At 33.1% G+C, this 22,083-nt stretch overlaps 2 protein-coding genes across 2 annotated transcripts; both read left to right on the top strand.

The window, feature by feature from the left end:
• The first annotated feature begins 4,415 nt into the window (after positions 1-4,415).
• Positions 4,416-5,635, top strand: G1 (transmembrane protein G1P-related 1). Its single transcript, XM_078971100.1, has one exon. It carries the CDS (start codon positions 4,553-4,555, stop codon positions 5,357-5,359), a length of 807 nt encoding a protein of 268 aa, XP_078827226.1. The 5' UTR covers positions 4,416-4,552; the 3' UTR covers positions 5,360-5,635.
• Positions 5,636-12,561: 6,926 nt separating this feature from the next.
• LOC145012337 (transcription termination factor MTERF15, mitochondrial-like) lies at positions 12,562-14,160 on the top strand. Its single transcript, XM_078971130.1, has one exon. It carries the CDS (start codon positions 12,600-12,602, stop codon positions 13,725-13,727), a length of 1,128 nt encoding a protein of 375 aa, XP_078827256.1. The 5' UTR covers positions 12,562-12,599; the 3' UTR covers positions 13,728-14,160.
• The last annotated feature ends 7,923 nt before the right edge of the window (positions 14,161-22,083 follow it).

Below are 22,083 nucleotides of genomic sequence, written 5' to 3'. Positions count from 1 at the left end.
TCAGGTTATTGAACAAAGTAGCCCTCTTATTTCCTTACAATTTATAGGGAAGCAAGATCAATACATTTAGCCATATATATGATAAATCAAGTACGAGATGTGAGTTCCTTTCATTCTATAACTATTCATCTGTCTCTGGCGGGTCATTCCTGGTGGCTGGAGATGCTACAATTCAGTTTGAAAAGATGTCTCCGGTGGAATCTGTTACAAGATTTACTGAGATTTTGAAAGGGATCTCTACTGCTCTTCGTCTTTCTGGGTTCACGATGAGAGAAGAAATGGAGGGTGGGTTTATGACGGTGGGCAACCGATCCTGAGGATGCCTAACTTGTTGGTGAGGTAGTGTGTCCACCGAGAAAGAAGTCAGAGATGATGGCAATAGGTGGATTATGGTGGGAGTTGAACCAGTGGAGAAAAGTGGGTTGAGGATTAGTGTACCTATCTCGAAGAGAGAGAGAGAGAGAGAGAGAGAGAGAGAGAGAGAGAGAGAGAGAGAGAGAGAAGAGAGAGAGAGAGGGGAGGAGAGGGAGAGGGAGGTTTTAGTTTTTATTTTGTGTTTTTAATTATTTAAATAACAAAAAAATAAAGAAAATAGAAAAAAGAAATGAAAAGGGTAAAATCGTCTTTCTAACTGTATCAGGGACCAAAAACCTAGAAAAACTTTGATTTTGGACCTTCCATTCAAGTTGAAATTTTTTTGGACCATATCCAAAGTTTTTTGAATACCACATGGATCAATTTTGCAGTTTTGCACCTATCTTATATGCATTTGAAGTTGTTTTTGTCGGAAGGGTAAAATGGTAATTTTTTCATTCAACATATCCGTTCAATAATTTTACCAAGTATCCACATGAATCATTCAAGCCGCTTAATGGTTCATCCATAATAAAATCTTAATGGTTAAACACTAAATCATTGAGTTTCTTCCAAACAATTTTTAACCTAGCGATATCACGTGTTACCATTCTTACTTGCGGTTGATGTACAAGTCCCGTATCAGACATAAGTGAAATTAGAAGTAGTTTATGAGTAAATTAGATTTGTCGTTTTAAGAAAAACTACTTATCTAAGCTTTTGGGTCGTTACTAAGACTATTTATTCATATTCCAGAATTATTCTTCGTATTCCAGAATACAAAAATCATTCTGAAGTTACTAGTAAGTTGCTTTTGTTAACCTAACTAGTTATCTAATCTTTTGGGTCGCTATTAAAACTAAATAATGACCTATCAGACACTTTGTATAAATTAATACGACATTCTAGAACTGATATTTACATTCCGAACATATTATTCATGTTTTAAACTTAGGGTGTTTAGTTAGACTATAAAAATTCAATAAGTAGATATAAATAAATTGTCTATATACTCTTGTCGTTCCTTACATCACCCTCTTCTACTTCATCTACTTCGAATCATTATCAATAAATATCTTTTAAACACATAAATTACTTGGTGCTTTAGGCCTTTTTTTAGTTTCCAAGTTCACTATCAATCACTCATTCAAGTATTTTTATTTTACAGTTAAGAACAATTATGTCAATTTATTCAATAACAAGAATATTAATAATTCAAATTTACTCAATATCGAGGATAACAATACTTCAAATTTATCAAAAACTGTATTCACTAGCATTAAGCATCTCCCTAATGCTTTTAATTTATTTCTTGGAGTATTTCACAAATCCAACTTAATTCCAACATGCATTTAACAATTTTAGATTCAATTTCAACAATGAATCTTCATAAAGTGTATGTAACTAAATCTCTTAAAATTAATTCTTGACTTAGGTTAAGAGAAATACCTTAAGAATCTAACTAAACCGGATAATAGAAAGGCTTTAATGGTATAACATTGTACAAATCTAATCACCACAAGCGGATACGGCTACCACCGCCACCTTAGGGGTAACCATAACTGACGCCTCTAGTAGTGCTTCCATCCTCCGTCACCAACAAAAACATCGAGTTAGAGTTGGAGTCGCGGTTGCGCTTTCTCTTATCTCGATCTCAATCTTAACTCTGTCACCCATCTCTAAAATCTTTATCTTTCTTTTTTCTTTTGTATGATCTGATCACACATGAAGAGATTAACTCTCAGTTTCTATAAAAAGAAATGAAAGGTAAAAAAAACGTCGTTCTTTGAGTTTTTTTTAGGAGAAGAAAAGGATAAACATTTTGGTCTTGGAACCTATCCCTCTAAATGTATGATGACGGGAAGGGATTCATTTCCCTCTAAATGTATGATGATGGGGAGGGAATACAAAAATCATTCTGAAATTACTAGTAGGTTGCTATTGTTAACCTAACTACTTATCTAATCTTTTAGGTCGCTATTAAAACTAAATAATGACCTATCTCAGACACTTTGTATAAATTAATAAGACATTCTAGAACTGATATTTGCATTCCTAACATATTAATCATGTTTTAGACTTAGGGTGTTCAGTTAAACTATAAAAATTCAATAAGTAGATGTAAATAAAGTGTCTACCTACTCTTGTCGGTCGTTACGTCACCCTCTTCTGCTTCATCTGCTTCGAATCATTATCAATAAATGTCTTTTAAACACATAAATTACTTGGTGTGTTAGACCTTTTTTTTAGTTTCCAAGTTCACTATCAATCGCTCATTCAAGTATTTTTATTTTACAGTTGTTAAGAATAGTAATTATGTCAATTTATTTAATAACAAGAATATTAATAATTCAAATTTGCTCAATATCCAGGATAACAATACTTCAAATTTATCAAAAACTTATCAAAAACTGTATTCACTAGCATTAAGCATGTCCCTAATGCTTTTAATTTATTTCTTGGAGTATTTCACAAATCCAACTTAATTCCAACATGCATTTAACAATTTTCGATTCAATTTCAACAATGAATCTTCATAAAGTGTATGTAACTAAATCCCTAAAAATTAATTCTTGACTTAGGTTTAGAGAAATACCTTAAGAATCTAACTAAACCGGATAAGAGAAAGGCTTTAATGGTATAACATTGTACAAATCTAATCACCATAAGCAAATACGTCTACCACCGCCACCTTAGGGGTGACCATAACTGATGCCTCTAGTAGTGCTTCCATCCTCCGTCACCAACAAATACATCGAGTTCGAGTTGGAGTTGCTGTTGCATCTTCTCTTATCTCGATCTCAATCTCAACTCTGTCACCCATCTCTAAAATCTTTATCTTTCTTTTTTCTTTTGTATGATCTAATCACACATGAAGAGATTAACTCTCAGTTTCTTTAAAAATAAATGAAAGGAAAAAAACGTCGTTCTTTGAGTTTTTTTGAGGAGAAGAAAAGAATAACCATTTTGGTCTTGGAACATATCCCTCTAAATGTATGATGATGGGAAGGGATTCATTTCCTTCCCTTCCCCCCTCCCCCCTACACACCCTTCATTTTTAAAATTTTAAACTCAAGAAAAAGAGGTAAGAGAGACCATAAAGAATGCCTTCTACTCTTTTAACCAACAAATACCTTTGGAATAACATTTATTGTATTTTTTTCTTTTTCTTTTAAAACCCAAAAATATTTTCTTTCCCCCGTTCCTTAAAATCCAAAAATAATACTATATATAAATAACATTTTCAATTTTTTTTTTCCTTTCGATTATACTTTTATATTGAGACCAAAAATAATGAATCCGAAAATTGATAACAATATCAAGGCCCCATATAAATGTTTTCAAGTTTTGCATATTCATTCGAATAATTGGTAAGCATAATTGACTTTGATCGATGAAATGAAGCAAAATGTATCGAAATCATGGCTGAAAAATGTTGATGGGCAATGTTTGTTGTTGACTGATACAAAGTCGGAGTTGATTAAAGATGTCTATTTTCTGCTAAAGTTAAATCACTTGAAGCCTCTTTGAGTGAGTCTAATCTTGATAAAGTGGCTCGTGAGAAAGATATCAACATTAAGACTAACTTATTATGGATATAGTCAAACAACTCGACACATAACATGAGCGTGGGGTGGGGGTAAATTTAGTGGCATTTTATGATTATAGTAAGATTTACGTCTATACGAAATGATAGATTATCATGCACTAACCCAAAGTGATTAAGAGAGATTGATAGTGAGACCATTTGAAAATAATAATACGAAATAATTAAAAAAATAAAATTACAATATATAAAAAATGACAAAACATAGGTAAATTGGTCTTTTTACAAACATTTAACAATATATTTCTGACCATATTATTAGAGAGATGGAGCAAGCCTACAAGAATAATGCACCTAGATGATAAATCGTGGAAGAAAAAAAACTTGGAATGAAATTGTCTGATCTACGAAACTATGGGGACCTTTTATGTAATTTAGTGTTTTTCTCTTTCCTTTTAGTCTTTATTTTATGATTTAATAAAAAAAAAAAATCAGCTTAAGGTGAAACTAATAAGAGTATACGACCATTCTATATGAAAAAACGCGGAAGAGGAAGTGTGGGATCTGTTATCGGCTGGGGGAGTAATTCTATCTCTCTCGATCTGATTCTAAAACCCTAGAAACTCCTACGCAATTTCAATAATTCAATCAATGGCTTCTCGGCTTAGCTGCAGATTCGTGTCTCGTCTTCTTCGCAATACCAACCCTAGTTTTCACCACTCAAATCCCCGTACAATCTCTACTACAATTCCCAATTCTCCATATCCACCTCTGATGTCATCTCTCTTCGAATCTAAACCTTCACCATCCGATCACCTCCGCCTGCTGTCCTCCGCCTCCCGTTTCTTTTCTACCGCCCGGCGCCACCCAACTCGCCCAACCAAAATTGACATCGGTGCCCGTGCTCGCCAAATGCAAAACCGGCGACTCTGGACTTACGCCATAACCTTCAGCTGCATCGCTGGATTCATCATCATCGTACTGAACCAATTCGAGGACCAATTAGTCTTCTACGTTACACCCACCGATGCTTTATCTAAATACGCAGAAAACCCTAACAAAAACAAGTTCCGTCTCGGTGGATTAGTCCTAGAAGGCAGCGTAGCTCATCCAGCGGCGTCCCATGAGATCGAGTTTGTTATTACCGATCTGATTACAGACATGTTGGTCCGATACGAGGGGCAAGTGCCTGATTTGTTTAGGGAAGGTCATTCGGTTGTTGTTGAAGGCTTTGTGAAGCCAATTACAGAGCAAATCAAGAAGGAAGCCACAGAAAAGAGTGTATCTGGAAAGGCGAGAAGCGTTGAGTGTTATTTTTCTGCTAGTGAGGTGTTGGCGAAGCACGATGAGAAGTATATGCCTGCTGAGGTAGCTAATGCTATTGAGAAGAACAAGAAGAAGCTTGCCGAAGAAGCTACAAATCATATTGAGGGACAAGAAGCAGTTCCAACCTCATAGATTGATTCATCATTGGGTATGTGTCACTAATTACCACATTTTTGCAAATTTATACAATTATACTGCAATTGAAGTATACTAATGAGGTTAAATTGTTAGTCACAACAAAGAGAGGGGTACATTTATCCAAAAAAAAGAGAGGGGTACATGAGGATTTTTGAATTAATTGTTGTAGATTTGATGATATTTACTGCTGTTGTTTTGGGAATGGTATGTCTGCCATTGGATTTTGATAAAGCTGTTGAATAAGAAACATTCATGAAAGTGTTTGATCTATATGCTAAGATTAGTTAATTTTCAAACAAAATGGCATTTGGGAAACTTAGCTAGCTGATGAATTATGATCCATGTTACACAGTTTGGACGTTGAACATATAAGAGTTCTGATAAGCTTTTGAATAAGAAAATAACGTTCTTGAACTTGTTTGATGGAAGACTGTTATGTTGGGGATGTTTGGTATGTTTGGCTTACAAATTGATGAATACTTAATTTTCAAAAATGGTGTTCTGAAGACATAGTCGGCTGATGAACATTGACTCATGATATGTTTTTTTTAGTGATAAGGTAAAGCTTGAAGATAAGCTTTGTAGTCTATAATATCTGGGTTCCTTGATATTTCCCTGAAAAGCTATTGCAAAGTTGTCGTTTTGAATAACTATGAAGATAAAAGATTATGTAAATGGTATAACAAAGAGTGGCAATCACTGGGTTCAATCAACCAATTAATAAACATTGAAGGAAAGTTCTTCAAGGAGGAATGCAAGGAGAGAATAGGGAATATAAGGACTAGATGGGTCTATTTTCTACAAAAATGGATCCTGCTCTTTACAAAAAGTAACATTTTTTCTTCAACTTTTCATTTCTTTACATGAGCAATCTTTATAGTTTCATTTTGTTGCTTGTTGGTACCTAAGTTATAAATCTAAATATTTTGCTGATAATTTTTAAAAATTTACTAATTTGTTCTTGGACCAAATATTAGAGGAGCAAATTTAGTCTTTAATATAGACAAAATTGCAAAGTTGGTCATTGTGGTATTCAAAAAACTTTGGATAACGTCCAAAAAGTTTCCAACTTGCATTAAAGGTCTAAAATCAAGGTTTTTCTGTGTTTTTGGTTCCTGATACACTTGAAAAGTCGATTTCACCCCTTTCATTTTTTTTCCTTTGTTTATTTTGGTATTTAAATTATTAAAAACAAGAAACAAAAAATAAAATCTCTCTCTCTCTCTCTCTCTCTCTCTCTACGCATCAGAGAAAAAACACCTACACCCTCACCCACATTTTTCTTCTTCCCCTGTTGTCATCTACTCCATCTCTTTAGCTCTCATAAACGTATCGTACTTGAAGCCCCATCTTTTCTTTATCTAATACTAACAACTAAGAGAATGAAGGTACATCATACACCGATCATATTCTTTTTATCCCTTTATCTTTGAATCGCTTGAGACTAGATGTGTGTGGATTTGTATGGATTCTTGAAGAACATGACCTGATCTCGAAATATGATTCACAAAAGGTGTGGTGGTGGTTGGTGTTGTTGATGAAGACGACCGTCACTAACTTTGATTTTGTCAATAACCCATTTCTCTTTCAAATCAAGACGAGGTTTCCTGCAACAAGGTTCATCAACTCAAACTTCATTTTTTGATCGGAGGAGATAGAGATTTGAAACAAGGATGAAGTAGCAAAACCATCAATACCATTATTATACACATCCCTGCTCTTACAATCGGACTACCACCTCTTTATGAAACCCTAACATCGAAAAAGTTCGATGCCGGAGAAGAAGTATAATCGATGCAAACCCTAGATCATCCCTTTCTCAGATCTACATTGTCGGTTTACACACACCGATGAAGACTACCCTGCAAACCGTAGCTCCGCAAATCTGTCTATCTACCTCGTCATATATGTCGAGAGATTTGAAGACAAAACGAAGTTTGAAAGCAATATATCGATTTCTGGAGTGTATGTGTCGGTTTGTGTTTTAAGGCAAAATATCAATTTCTTTCCCCTAATTTATGGCATTTGTAGCTTAGTTATGAGATGAACACAAGATTAGCTATGAAAAATCTAAGGTTTATGTGTTATTTTAAATCTTAATTAAATAGATTAACTATGGGAAAATAATTTGACGTTTTTGTGTGTTTGTGTTGAATTTAGTTCCAATCTTCATCGTTTAGCCTTGTTTGTTTTATTTTTTATTTTTTATTATTTAAATGCTAAAATAAATAAAGAAAATAAAAAAAAGAAATGAAAAGGGTAAAATCAACTTTTCAAGTGTATAAGGGACCAAAAACATAAAAAAAAACCTTGGTTTTGCACCTTACATGTAAGTTGTAAACTTTTTAGATCATATCCAAAGTTTTTTAAACAACATATGGACGAATCTTGCAGTTTTGTCTTTAATATATTAAGACATAACTGCCTTTTTCATTGATAGTTTGATATTTATTTAGTTTTTGCTTTTATTTTTAGTTTCAACTCAATATATAAGACGAACAAAATTCTAAGCATTATTATTTACTATGAAACATGACAAAATTCTATGCATTATTAATTGTCTTTAAAAGGTTAAAGGTCCATCATGTTTCATAGATACAAGGGGGTTTACTTGTATATACAAGTGATATAGATACAAGGGGGTTTATTTGTATAATAGAAGTTTGTGTCCTATCATACCCGTTCGGTTAACGACCCTCCACTAGTCAAGGGTGTGGTGGGTAAAAGTGGATACCTAATGACGGTCGTTTTACAGACTGCTTCCTTAAACACCCTTTATAAACCAATTTTGTGAATAAGACATACTAACGGTAAGACTGACGTTTTACTTATAGATATATAATATATTAGACTTTTAATTTTATATATACTATGAGTGTAATTTGAACTATTCAAACTATCAAAGTTCTAAATTTAAAATTTCAAAATTAAAGGTATTTAATTAAATTTCAAATTACAAAACCAAGATGTGCATTTTTGAAACTTTTCAAATTACTAGGGTTTAAGAATTTAATATTTCAAAATTAAAACATTTTAATCAAATTTTAAATTTCAAAACTTGAGGGCAAAATTTGAAATTTTTCAAAACTTCTAGATCAAAATTAAAATAATTTAAATTAATTATATAATTTTATCTTTATTAAAAATTTGACCTAACCCTTTTATTATGGCAAGATAATTCAAATTAAATTTTCCAAATAACTAATATATCATATAATCTTGTAATTATCTTAAAATTTGACAATTATCCTTCAATTAGATGAGGATATTTATTACCATATTAGAAAAAACGATTTTAGTTAATTAAACAACTTATGGTAATTATCCTAACCTAATTAAAGCCAAAAATCCGAGAAATCTGCCATTTGACCTGACACCACGTCGTAGTGACTTTTACCACCTCATGATGGCCCACCACCTCGTTGTGATCAGGCAGAAAGAAAAAACGAAAATTTTCCAACTTTGAACAATTCACATTAGCATCACATATAACAGAAAAACGACCTAGACTCTGATACTATTGATGGTTTTGATCACTACAATATTCCTATGGTGTACATGCAACCCTAATGCTTTGGATCTAAGTTTTTCTCAAGTTATACATGCAAATAATCATCTAAAGCATAAACCCTAATACCTAGGATACTAATTTCGAAAATCATATATGATTAGGGTTAGATACCTTACCTTACTTGTTATGTAGCAATAACAAGAACTCTTTGACCTTTGAAAGCTTAATGCCTCAAGTGTTGCACCTCTAATGGAGTCACAAACACTCAATGCAAAGAAAGACTTGGAGAGGGAAGGAAAACGGCTAGGGTTTCTCACAAAACTCATAGGGGCCGAAAATCCTTATGTTAGGAGGGTTTATATAGTTGAGGCTCTTAGGGTTTACTACTTGGAAACCTTAATTCCCTTACTTAGGCCCTAAGCAACATATGGACTCCTATTTGGCAAGCCTTGGATGAAATATTTATGGACTTTCATAGAGATTTCGTCCACCCTATACCAACGGTGTCCATAAGCCCAAGCTACAACTATTATTGATTTACATAATCAGTCCCTTCATTATTAATCAGTTCCTTTAATCCTAAAATTAATACTAGATTAACTTCTGATTAATTACTAATTAATAATATGATTTCCAAATAATATATTAATAAAATCATCCTGAGTACCAATTTATTATTCATATAACAAATCCTACTCTCTCTCTCTCTCTCTCTCTCTCTCTCTCTTTCATCACTTGTCATCCTATCAAGTTACATGAGTGAAGGCAACCCAAAAGGACCATGCTCATAATCAAATCAAGTACATACCAAAAATAGTTATGTGCTTAGACACCTAATCTAACACAACTAACATACATAACTAACTCGTACTTAACATAATACAACTACTAGGATATCATATCTAACGGGCCATCATTGGTTCCTTCGACCCCTTAGTATAGTGAGGATAACTCACCTGACACTGTTGAAGTCCTGCAGAAGAAACTCCACCTGCTGGTTGACAGATTCCCGAACTGCCAACATCAAAAAATACCCAATAAATAATTAGGTTCCAAGCCCAAGGTCCAACTCACATTCCAAAGGCCCAATAATCAAGTAATGGGCCAAAGCCCAACATATTGCCCAATTTTCCATTGGGCCCAGACCTCTGCATGGTCTTTCCTTAAGCCCCATACATTAATTTTAATCCAAACTATTCATATACCAATGACCCAATATCTCAGAATCATCAAGGCGTAGTTATGGCCCATCTATGGCCTAATTTTCAAAATTAGGCCCAAACCCCTTACATGGGCCTTACCTTACAATCGATTAAATTATTCTAGTCCATATGTTTGATTTTAGATGGCCCATTAATAGCCCAATCACCAAAGCATAATAGAAAGGTTCAACTCAAGGCCCAAGTGAAATTAGGGTTTTCACATAAAATGATAATTAGGGTTAGGTGTTTTTCACTTAACCCATTAAGGACTTAATCCATTAAGTCCATCACTCTACTAGATAAATCATATGGTGTGATCGGGTGTAATTCACAATTCCATTCCAATGACCCAAATGTAGGTCCCGATAAGTCCAAGGCCCATATATCCAAAATTAGGGTTTTCTAAACCCGAATTAGGTTTCCAACCCAATCATAGCCCAATAGGCCTAATAGCTAGGTCTTTTGATCAATTAGGGTTCATTAGGCCCATTAGGGTTTCATTAATCGGGCACCACCCACTACCACCTCGGGTAGGGGTGGTCAACAACGACTCACGTTGGTGGTCATGAGTTTCTTTTTATTATTTCATCACCAATTACAATTTTACAATGCAATACTCTAAAATTAATACATACATACTAATGATAAACACACACTCACACAACCACCCTTGTGGTGGCCGACGGTGGTACATGGCGGCAACTACCACCTCATGATGGTAGCGGCGACTTTCATGATTTTCCTGATAGATAAAACACGCACGACACACACTAACCATGGAAAATACAACCACACACATACCTAAACACATAGTAAAATACACACACACAACCAGCTTACATGGTGGCTGGTGGCGACGAAAGGGCAACAGATGACGGTTTGCGATGATAACTGTTATATCTTCACGGAGGAGGAGAAGAAAATACGACAGTAACAACGGCTCTACGGCGGCAATCTGGTGTTTAGCAGCAAGCGGGGCTAGCGGAAAGAAGAGAAGAAGAAGAAGAAGAAATGGTGGCAACAAACTTCAATCAAGGGCAACGACTCCTCTACGCCTCGTTTTTCCGGCAAGGAACGTCATGGTGTGCGGCGATAAATGCGTCTTCCAGCAGCAGCAACCACAACGACATGGTGGTTGTGACTTGTCCCTCTTCACGTCCGATGGAACAATGTCCTCCGCCGGTCTTCATCCTCAGCCACAACGGAAATGGAGACGACGACACTTGGCTCGGTGGCTTGCGACCTCGACATAGTGGTGACAGCGCCGAAAAATAGAAAAAGGGAAGGTGGCGGTTGGTGGGAGACATAAGGGTGGAGAGATGACAACTGTAGCTTCATTTAGGGTTAGGGTTTGAAGCAGAAGGGGTGACGAGTTATATACCTTGATCCCCCAAACTTACTTCCATAATGACAAGTTTAGCCCGTCCCTCCATAAATTGTTTCGAAATAAACCCCATATTTACCCTTTAAACCCCTCCTTCAGAAAATCCTTACAATTTAAGTTTGAAATTGACCTTTTTAACAAAATCCTTCAACTTAAGTCCCAATAATTACCATGCAGCCCCTCCCTCAAGAAAACCTTTTCAACTTAGGTCCAGAATTTACTCTTTAACCATTGCTTCCGTAAATCCTTTCATATTAGGTCCAAATGATACCAAACACCCCTTGTCTTCTAACAATCTTCACAAAATAAATCCCAAAACTTACACTTTTAACCCCCGGATAATCCAACTTATAACATTTGGCTCACCAAAACCAACACCTTACTAATTATTATGGCTTTTAGCGCTAGTATTCATTCTATTTTAAAAGGGATGTTACAACTTGCCATCTCCCACCAGTTACAAGGAAAACCAAATAGTCAATCATTTTTTTAGAGAAGTTTTAAACAAATTTTCTAAAGAAATAACAATGAAACTGATAATTTTTTACAAAATTTTATATATAATAAGGTTATTTCATAGTTAAACCCATCAATTTTGTAGTAAAAAATAAAATATTAAAAAAAAGCCTCAAATCGCAGATGAAAACAAGACGAAATCGCAGATGGACATGTGATTTTAGACTGAAAAACAAGGTATATATACAGAAAAAACCATATACAAATGTACAAGTGGTTAAAGCATATCTGAACTTTAATCACTTGTACATTCGCAAGTGGCTTGTTGAAATCGCAGATAATTTTATTCCATCTGCGATTTAATGGCCAGAATTGTAATTTTTGTTTTTATTAGCTATTTTCGTCAAAGTAATTAGGTAGTTTAGGGTATTTGGAATTTTCAATCTTTTGGTTAAGGGGATTTAAAAGTGAAGTTGAAAAACCCTTCTTCTAGCTAGAGATGTTCATTAACCAGGGGTTTTGTTTTATAACCTCGGATTCGTTGAACTCTGGAGCGGGGGTGTTAGGGTTCTCCAGGTGAAAATCGATTTTACAGATTTTATCACAAAATCCGAAACCTCAAATCGCATACCCTAAATCCACAGGTCAGTGATTTCATTATCTTTACGATTTCTATCCACAATGTTGAATCTCGCCCGCAGAAACTTAACATTTTCTTTGTTCAAAACAACATCGGTTCATAGACTGTTTCCTCGCTCATCCTCTTCGTCACCAGCAGCTTCAGATAACTCGTTCAGAGTTTCTTACCTCATACACTCATGCGGATTCCCTACAGACAAGGCAATTTCAGCTTCCAAATACTTAAAGTTCAAAACCCCAGATCGAGCAGACTCCGTGATAGCACTTCTCAAGAATCAGGGGTTTACAGAAACCCAGATTTCTCAATTACTCCGAAAGAACCCTACGGCTCTCACATGTCATCCCGAAAAAAATCTTTTGCCTAAATTCGAGTTCTTAGGTTCTATAGGACTTTCGGAATCTGATATTATTAAGTTATTAAACGGAATACCCAACTTACTAGGTAAAAACTTGAAGAATTACATAGAACCTACCTATAGTTCACTTAGAAACTTGCTTCAATGCAACGATACAACACTTCGTGCAATCAGAAAGTGTGCCTTGGTCTTGGATGCGGATTTCCAAGCAAATATGATTCCAAATATGCAAATGTTGCATGATGTTGGGGTGCCTGGATCCAAAATATTTCATCTATTGAATTACCAGCCTAGAAACTTTTTAGCTACTACAGAGCAGTTCAAAAAGGTGGTGGAGGAAATAGTGGAGATGGGTTTTGATCCTTTGAAAACAGCTTTTGTGTTAGGGATTCACACACTTATGTCAATGAGCAAGTCCACAAGGGAGAAGAAGATGGAGGTTTATGAGAAATGGGGTTGGTCTAAAGCCCAGATCTTGGTAGCCTTTAGGAGTAGTCCAGTGTGTTTGATGATGTCGGAGGAGAAAATCGATAAAGTGATGGAGTTTCTTGTTAGCAAGATGGGGTTTGAGACATCACTTATTGCAAAGAATTCTGTTCTTGTTTCATTGAGTATGGAGAAAAGGATTATCCCGAGATGTTTGGTTTACCAATATTGTTTGGACAATGGATTGATGAATGATAAAAATTACTGTGGTATTGGTTGGTGGTTGAAAGGTACTGAGAATGCATTCATCGAGAGATTGAAAAGATATGAGCCAGAAGCTTCAAATGCTCTCAAATTCTATCAGGAAAAGTTGGATCATGCCAATTAAAAACAAGCCTCCAACAAAGCAAGGCTATCCTCAAAAAAATCGATTTCACAATTTGTGGAGTTTTGTCTTCAATGTATGTATCAGTATCAGACATCATCTTCAATGAATTTGAAAGGGGTGAAGGTATGGACTTAATTTGTTGTTGTCAACTACACATGTTAAGGATTACTGTGTATGCATGAGGAAATTGTTTATTCAGACGCAAGCCAGCTTATTGCACTCTTTCCAGTTGATAGAGATATTGGGGGAAGCTTGATTTAGTATCACCAATAGCTGTGAAGTTGATGATTATGATTATGTATGGATTGCAAATGCTTAGTGAAAACTATAAAACTGAAAAACCAAAGTCTTGTTTGATTGATTGACGAGTTATAAATGCACATAACAAGATATGGCCTTATTATTGAACGTCAATAGCATGACGGGCTGTAAAGTAATCATGTTTTTCATTTTTATCATAGTCACTTTTTATTTTTGAGAAATCTCTAGAAAAATTCTAAAATTTTGTAAAAATTAACGATTAAGTTCCAATTTTCATTTTTTTTTTTGAATAGAAAAAACCCAAGAGACGAGGAGGAGACGTGGTAATCGCCTATGTGGCATGCAAAGTTGGAAGGATGTTGGCGTGGCAGTTGATGTGTCATTTAATGTCGGTCCAATACATTAGCTTTAAAAAAATCAGTTTTTGTGGGAGAAAAGAGGAGAGGACGACAGACGTTCAAACTCAGGACCTCACATTCATGAAACACGCGCCCCTTGCCAGTTACGCTAGAACTTCTAGCAATTTATCCTTAACACTTGGATATAATGTTAGTTAGCTCATTTCCTTACCCATATAAAAAGGGTTTAATTAAGAGCAAAGAGAGGCAGGGGGACTAAAGTCAAGACCTCCCTCTACCAAAACAAACCCTTAACCACCCGGGTTAAAGCCAGAAACTTTTGTTTGTTTTTCTTTTTTCATATATATATATATATATATATATATATATATATATATATATATATATATATATATATATATATATAAAGTGGTTCAAATGAGAACCATAAAGATTAACAACCTAAGAATCCTATTAGTTAATAAATATTTACATGATATTCTTGTTAAACGTGTGAAAATCTTTTTTTTTCTCTCTCTCTTTTCGATACAAAAAGAGCAAAATTGTAATTTTTGCAGTATAATATTTTCATTTTTATATGCTATCGTATTTGAACACAAAACTTATATAAATTATAAGTTTATACAGTTCATTCGTAATCTAATTCACAAAATTCACAATTTAATACAAACCATTTTATACTAATTCACAAACTTAAAGAAATCAAAATTTCAAACCCTACTACTACCATCACCACGCGCTGTTACTAACCACCTATACAAACATCGTAACCATTATTTTCTTTTAAATTAGATCTGTAAACAAAGTCATACATTAATAACATAAATACTGCATTCACAGTCTAATAAAACCATTTATTTCACTCATTTTGAATTTAATGCAAAATTATTATTAAAACTAATGTAGTCTTATATACTTATACAACACAACAAATAAATATATTAAAAAAAAATTAACAAAAAATTTTATACATAAATCATTCATATTTTAAATTGTGAATTTAATATATCAAGCCGTGAATAAAATTTACATTATTTCAAAAGCAAACAAAAAAAATTATAAAATAATAACAGCTTAATGTCAATTCATTTACAACTTTATACAATCAACTTATAATTTAATACACAAAATTTACAACTTAATATAGTTAATTCATAGTCTAGGAAGAAACTATACAGTTTAATGCAGTAAATTCACAGTTTAAAACACAAAAGTCATAGTTTAATACACAAAATTCAAAGTCACAAAAAGTATGCATTCATAACCATATTTTCAGCTTAACACTCTTTATATAGTCAATACAAAGTTTATACACAAAATTCATAGCTTAATACAAGTAACTTCATAGTTTCATACACATAATTCACAACTTAATCTAGTCAATTTACAGTTCAAACAGAAAATTCACAGCTTAATACAGTCAATTCGTAGTTTAAAAAGAAAATTCAAAGCTTAATGTAATCAATTCACAGTTTAAAACACAAAAATGACAGCTTAGTAGACTAAATTCACATTTTAATATACAAAAAGTAGTATTCACATCCATATTATCAACTTAAAACACTTATTACAATTAATACATAATTTAATATATAAAATTCACAAACTAATATAATAAATTTAAAGTTTAATTCAAATAAAATTATACATTCACAAGTTAATAGCAGTTAAAACTAAGATTAACAAAATTATATGACAAATGTGAGATTAAAATATCAAATTCACACATTAACAGAAAAAAAAAACAAAAAGAAAAAAAAAACCAAAATATAGTAGAGATCTACCACAAATACAAGTAGAAAAACATAATATCAACTTAGAACTTTTAATTGATAGTTAAATATAGAAAATTCACTATTTAATACCTAAAAAAATATGCATTCAAAAGCATATTTTTAACTAAAATATTTAATACAATCAATTCACAGTTTAATACAATTAATTCATAGTTAAATATACAAAAATCACAACTTAATATAGTAAATTTACAGTTTAAACAACAAATTCACAGCTTAATGCATTCAATTCGCAATTTTAAACACAAATATTATAGCTAAATACACAAACTTCATACTTCAATATACAAAAAATATGCATTCATGACTTAATTAACAGCTTAATAACTTACCAAATTTCATTGAGGCATTTCATCAAACACCTTGTGTGCATCTTTTTTTTTTTTTTTTTTTTTTTTTTTTTTTTTTTCTCCAGAACTTCCTTTCATAAACACCATCAATGTAAACACCATACACACACACCAGATCTAACCTGAAAATTGACAAAAACATCAGATCAGATGTCGATTTAGTGGTATTTTGACCAAAAATAAGAGAGACAAAGACGAAAATGAGTTATACATGGGAAAAAGGTGACACATAACAGATCTGGTACAAATTTGACAAACATTTTCGCCAGTGATGGAACATTTCAGAGAAAATAATAAGTTCAAGAGTTTTGGAACAAAACATTTTTATAATAACACCAAATTCTCAAATCTACATGAGATCTGAATTTATCTAGAGGTGGTCGGACATCTGGAGGCGACGCTCGGTGGTGATGGCAGATCTAAAGTCGGGGGTTGTAGATATGAAGGCGAATGCACCAGATCTGAAGGCAGCAGCTCCAAATCTGAAGATTGTTGTATTCCGGCAACGATGACGGTGTCGGCGGTGGTACCAGCATTGGTGGTGGTGGTCGGCAGCGGTAGAAGGTAAGAGAGAGAGAGAGAGAGAGAGAGAGAGAGAAACCAAATCCAAGTCTAGATCTAATTTTGAATATAACGAGTATTATGTAAAAAGTGGGTTAAATTTAATTAGTTGGTTCTTAGGTTCTTAATCTTTTTTGGTTCTCATTTGAACCTTTACCTATATATATATATATATATATATATATATATATATATATATATATATATATATATATATATATATATATATATATATATATATATAATGCACTGATCTGGACCATCGGATGGAATAAAATCAAATATCATGATCTGAGGGTCTATGATAGTACAATAGGGTAACATGTACCATATAATCACATAAATTTTAGCATAAAGACATTTTAGTCAACTGAGACAAATTTAAAAAATGAAAAATCAAGATTTATGGGATAATAAATGATTTTGATTTAAAAAATCTGATTTTTTTTTTCAAATTAAATCAATTTCAAACGTAATTTGTAAACATAAACCGATTTTATTATATCAAAATATTATTTTGTTAGAATGATATTCTGTAATTCTGTCAGAATGGTATACAACTATGAACATAATATTATAAACACATATTATCAATACCGATAATTTTTAATGAATACAAATTTTATATAAGCCGAAGTTTAATAGTTTAGAATAAGTAATTACATTCAGGGGGTGTTTGGCTTAGCTTTTCATAGCCCAAATGTTCTTTTTGGAAAAGAAAAAAAGCAAAAGATGTTTGGCAAAACTAGTTTTAAAAGCTACTTTTGGAGTTTTTATACAAAGAAAATGAACTTTTTGGAAAAGTCAGAAAATCCTGACTTTTTGTAACTTTTCCAAAAAGGACTTTTGGGCTATGAAAAGCTAAGCCAAACACCCCCTCATTCTTAAACAATACAACTACGAACATAAACTGCATTCATTCTTGAAATCTCTTGCAAAAAAAAAAAAATATCAGCATTTTTGAAAGAATCCTCATTCTCTTTCTTGTTTCGTTTCTAGATGTTTTGTGTATGTTTGACCTCTAAGCCACTTCAAACTATGCTAGCATTCTATGAGATTGACATTCTGTCATAATTGTATTGCATGGGAATGATTTTATACAAGGAACCTTTCCCATTAGGTATTCAAGCCATTCTTCAAGCCATTTCTATCACAAATTCAATGCCAAATATTTTGTAGTGATACACTTGTAACAACTGGACATTAAACATATCACTAATTAACTACAATTTATTAGAATGCAACAATAATATTCTTACAGAATAAACTATTCTTGCAGAATGGTTTTGAATATTCTTAAAGAATTTGTATTATCAAAGAATATATCCAACGAACCAAAGAAACCATTGTTGGTGCATACTTTACATAAGGTTGTATTGGACTAGAAATGTTGTGCATTCTCCAAAAAAAGAAACCAAAATAGTAGATTTAAGAAAAATCTTATATAGAAAAAAGAATTAAGAAAAGGTTGAATGATGGATGTACACTTTTGTGCTTCCCTGTGACCTAGATCTCACTTCTGTTGGATTTTCCAACATTGAAATCCACAAAAGTGACTCCTCCTTCATCCTTAAAGGCCACATGACCAGAAGCTAATCCAATAACACATAACCTTTATTCAGAAAACAAGAAAGGGAAACTGTTAATGTTATAAAGCATAAACAACTTTCAGTTGGTTGTAGTTTCTGAATCAATAATTCAAATCTGATTATCTACATGTTTCTATTTGCTTTTCGTTCGCAGAAGGTAAAATTTTAAAAGTAGGTCGTTTGCTTTTCAAAGCTATCAGCTTTTAGGGATAAAATGGACGAGTGCTGTAACATTTTCCTATAAGGAGCTCAAGCAAACCAAATGCAAGGCACCTAGGGCTTTCAGTATTCTGAAAGTCAAACTGCAAATTTATGTGTATATTACGAAAATGAGAAACATAGCTACTAGAAAAATACAGTACAATTAACTAGGATGTAAATTCTGACGTAGTGATGGTAAAACGATACCATATGGTTGACGCTTTCGCGTGGCTTGATTTCTGGTTTTCATCCCCTTTTCTCGAATAGGCAGATGGTGAATCAGACAGAAACTCGTGGGATTCTTACTTTGTATCATGTGTTGATGGCCGATTGGAGAAGGATGAGCACCAATGGCGGCTGAAGACATTGGTGGCCGATTTGAGTTCGGGGAAAGTGAATACTCGAAGATATAAGACAGACACAAGGTCAAATATATATGATTTTATTTTCTTAATTGCAGGATTTTCAATTAAATGATCCCTTAATTAAAAAGTACAAAAGGTCCAAAATACCCTTAAATGAATTATTTAATTATTTATTATTTCTTGAATGCTCATTGGTGTATTTAGGAACACAATAGTTGCTAGAAACATTTGAACCTCTATATATTATTTATTATTTCTTAAATGCTCACTCTACCATCACTACCACTAACTACCACACACCGCCATCAACCATTTATGTCACTATTGCAATTATCATTGCTTCGAAATCGTATTTGTATATAAAATCATGATTTTACAACTTAAATATTATATTCATAGTTTAAAAATGCAATTAAGTTACTAATTCAGAGCTTAATGCAAAATAATTATAAAAACCAATGCGTTCTTACATATTTTTTACTATACAAAAAATAAATATATTCACAAGAAAACTAATACGAACATTCATGCTTAAATCATCAACATTTTAACACAAAATTCATTAAAAATTTGTAGCTAAATACAGTCGATTCATAGCTAAATATAGTAAATTCATAGTTTAGTACATAAAATTTTAAGTTTAATATAAAAAATCATTGTTTAATAGATAAAAATTATACAATTACAACAATTTTCTCTACTTAAAACTTACATTTATACTTTCAAATCTATAGCCTAATGCTTTTTTCAAAGTTTATTTACATAAATATTCATAATTTAAATTTTACTTACTCTATTCAAAATTAGATAAATTTTGATCTATGTATAACGTTTCTTTCATCTCATATTTCATAAACAAACATATTTATAGAAAATTCAAAATTAACACAATTAGTTCACAACTTAATACAATCAATTTATAATTTAATACAATCAGTTCAAAAGTTATTCACAGTTTAATACAGTCAATTTACACCTTAATACACTCAATTCATAACTCAGTACACAAAGTTCATAATATAATATAATAAATTCATAGTTTAATACACAAAATTTATACATTTATAACCATATTCTCAATTGAAAACTTACATTAAGCACTAAATATTGAAAGTTCATTGTCCATCAATTCCAGAAGAGTTTCTTGCACCAATACCATCATAAAAATTTATGCTTTACATACATGCATGACCAATGCATGTCTTGAACTCATATTACATCAAAATCAGGGTTTTATGACAAAGATTTCACACATAACACAAAACTCATTCTTACTTCAAATCCAAGGCACCAAACACCCCAAATGTCCTAGAGATTCATAAAGTTGCAAACTTTATGAGATCTCACCACTCCAACCCACCAAGACTTGAAGAATAAGGGACAAATATAGAGATATAACAACTTAGCAATATAAAGATTGAGTCTTGGACACTCACTAAGGTCCAAAAGATAAGCTAGAAGATGAAGATGATGACTGTAAGGTGAATCACCACACCAAAAGGCTTCCTTATCCTTCAATGATCACAAAAGTACCAAAAATGAGCTTGTAATATGCAAAGGAGGCTAGGGTTAGGGTTTCTGAGCTTGGGAGGGTGATGGAGGCTGAATAATCACGAAACCCTAGCTATATTGTCCTTTAAATAGGGCCCAAAGCCCAAAGATTAGGGTTTTCTCCAAAAACAGCTGCCTTTTATGGTACCCGTAGCCACGCCTTGGCAAATCAATAAAATCCCACGATAATAAAAAGTATTGTCACACTATGGTGAAGCTCCACCATGCTGTGGCTACACAAAATGAAGATTCGAAATCAGAGATCAACTCGTACGCGAAGCTGGTGTTACATTTTTTGTTTAGAAGGATTCTAAAAAACAAATTGCTATAAAAGCCCAATTGTTGTGCGTGTTCTGCTCCACACAACAAAAAGTGGCCTGAAGAGGTTTTTAAAAAACAAACAATCTCTAAGTGGGCTCCACCTACCCTTGCATCAATCGTCACTTACCCACTCAACCCTAAGTTGAAACACGTCTGATTTTATCTCGTATCCTTACCATCAAAGACAATCACCTCCTGTTGGGTTTTTATTCAAAAATCCGGTTTCACAACTGTGGCATCCCCATTTTCACGACCAGAAAAGACCGATTTTGTTTATGCTTTTTAAAAACCAGAGTATCTCTTTTAATAAAAACGTTACGAAATTTGTTCCCAAAAAAAATGATAATTACATTATCAAAGCATTTCTGAAGAAATGTATTTTTATTCATTTTAAAACATTTGGGATGTCATCGTCAATACATAAACATAAGCATAAACAGAACTTACATTCATTATAACTAGTGATTTATATCTCCTTAATCTCTCAGTGTAATGTAACTTCATATCGACACCTGTGATTCAAATAAACTGAGTGGGTCAGGTTGGGAAACCTGGTGAGTACATAGGGTTTTCAACCCACAGTAATATAATTATTATGTCTAATCATCAAACTTTTAACCCAATTAACCATCCCCATTCTCTTCTTTAATCTTAAGGATCTACCCTAAGAGTCAGTTATTCTTCATTCATTCATTCCTAAGGATTGTCCTAAGGAATAGGCACGGAGTATTATGTCTAATCATCAAACTTTTAACCCAATTAACCATCCCCATTCTCTTCTTTAATATTAAGGATCTACCCTAAGAGTCAGTTATTCTTCATTCATTCATTCCTAAGAATTGTCCTAAGGAATAGGCACGGAGTCCATCGTTGTCAATGACACAACTGTCAAGCACAACTGCTAGTTCTATCACTTAGGCACAACTGCCAGAATTGTGACATTCTCTATGAGGCGCAACTACCAATATTGTCCTTCGAGCACAGCGGCTAGGTGTAACGCCC

Source organism: Lactuca saligna, chromosome 8 (genome assembly GCF_052625555.1).
Source record: "Lactuca saligna cultivar CGN05327 chromosome 8, ASM5262555v1, whole genome shotgun sequence".
NCBI lineage: Eukaryota > Viridiplantae > Streptophyta > Magnoliopsida > Asterales > Asteraceae > Lactuca > Lactuca saligna.
The sequence above is the reverse complement of the archived record's forward strand: the minus strand, read 5'-3'. Positions and strand labels throughout refer to the sequence as shown.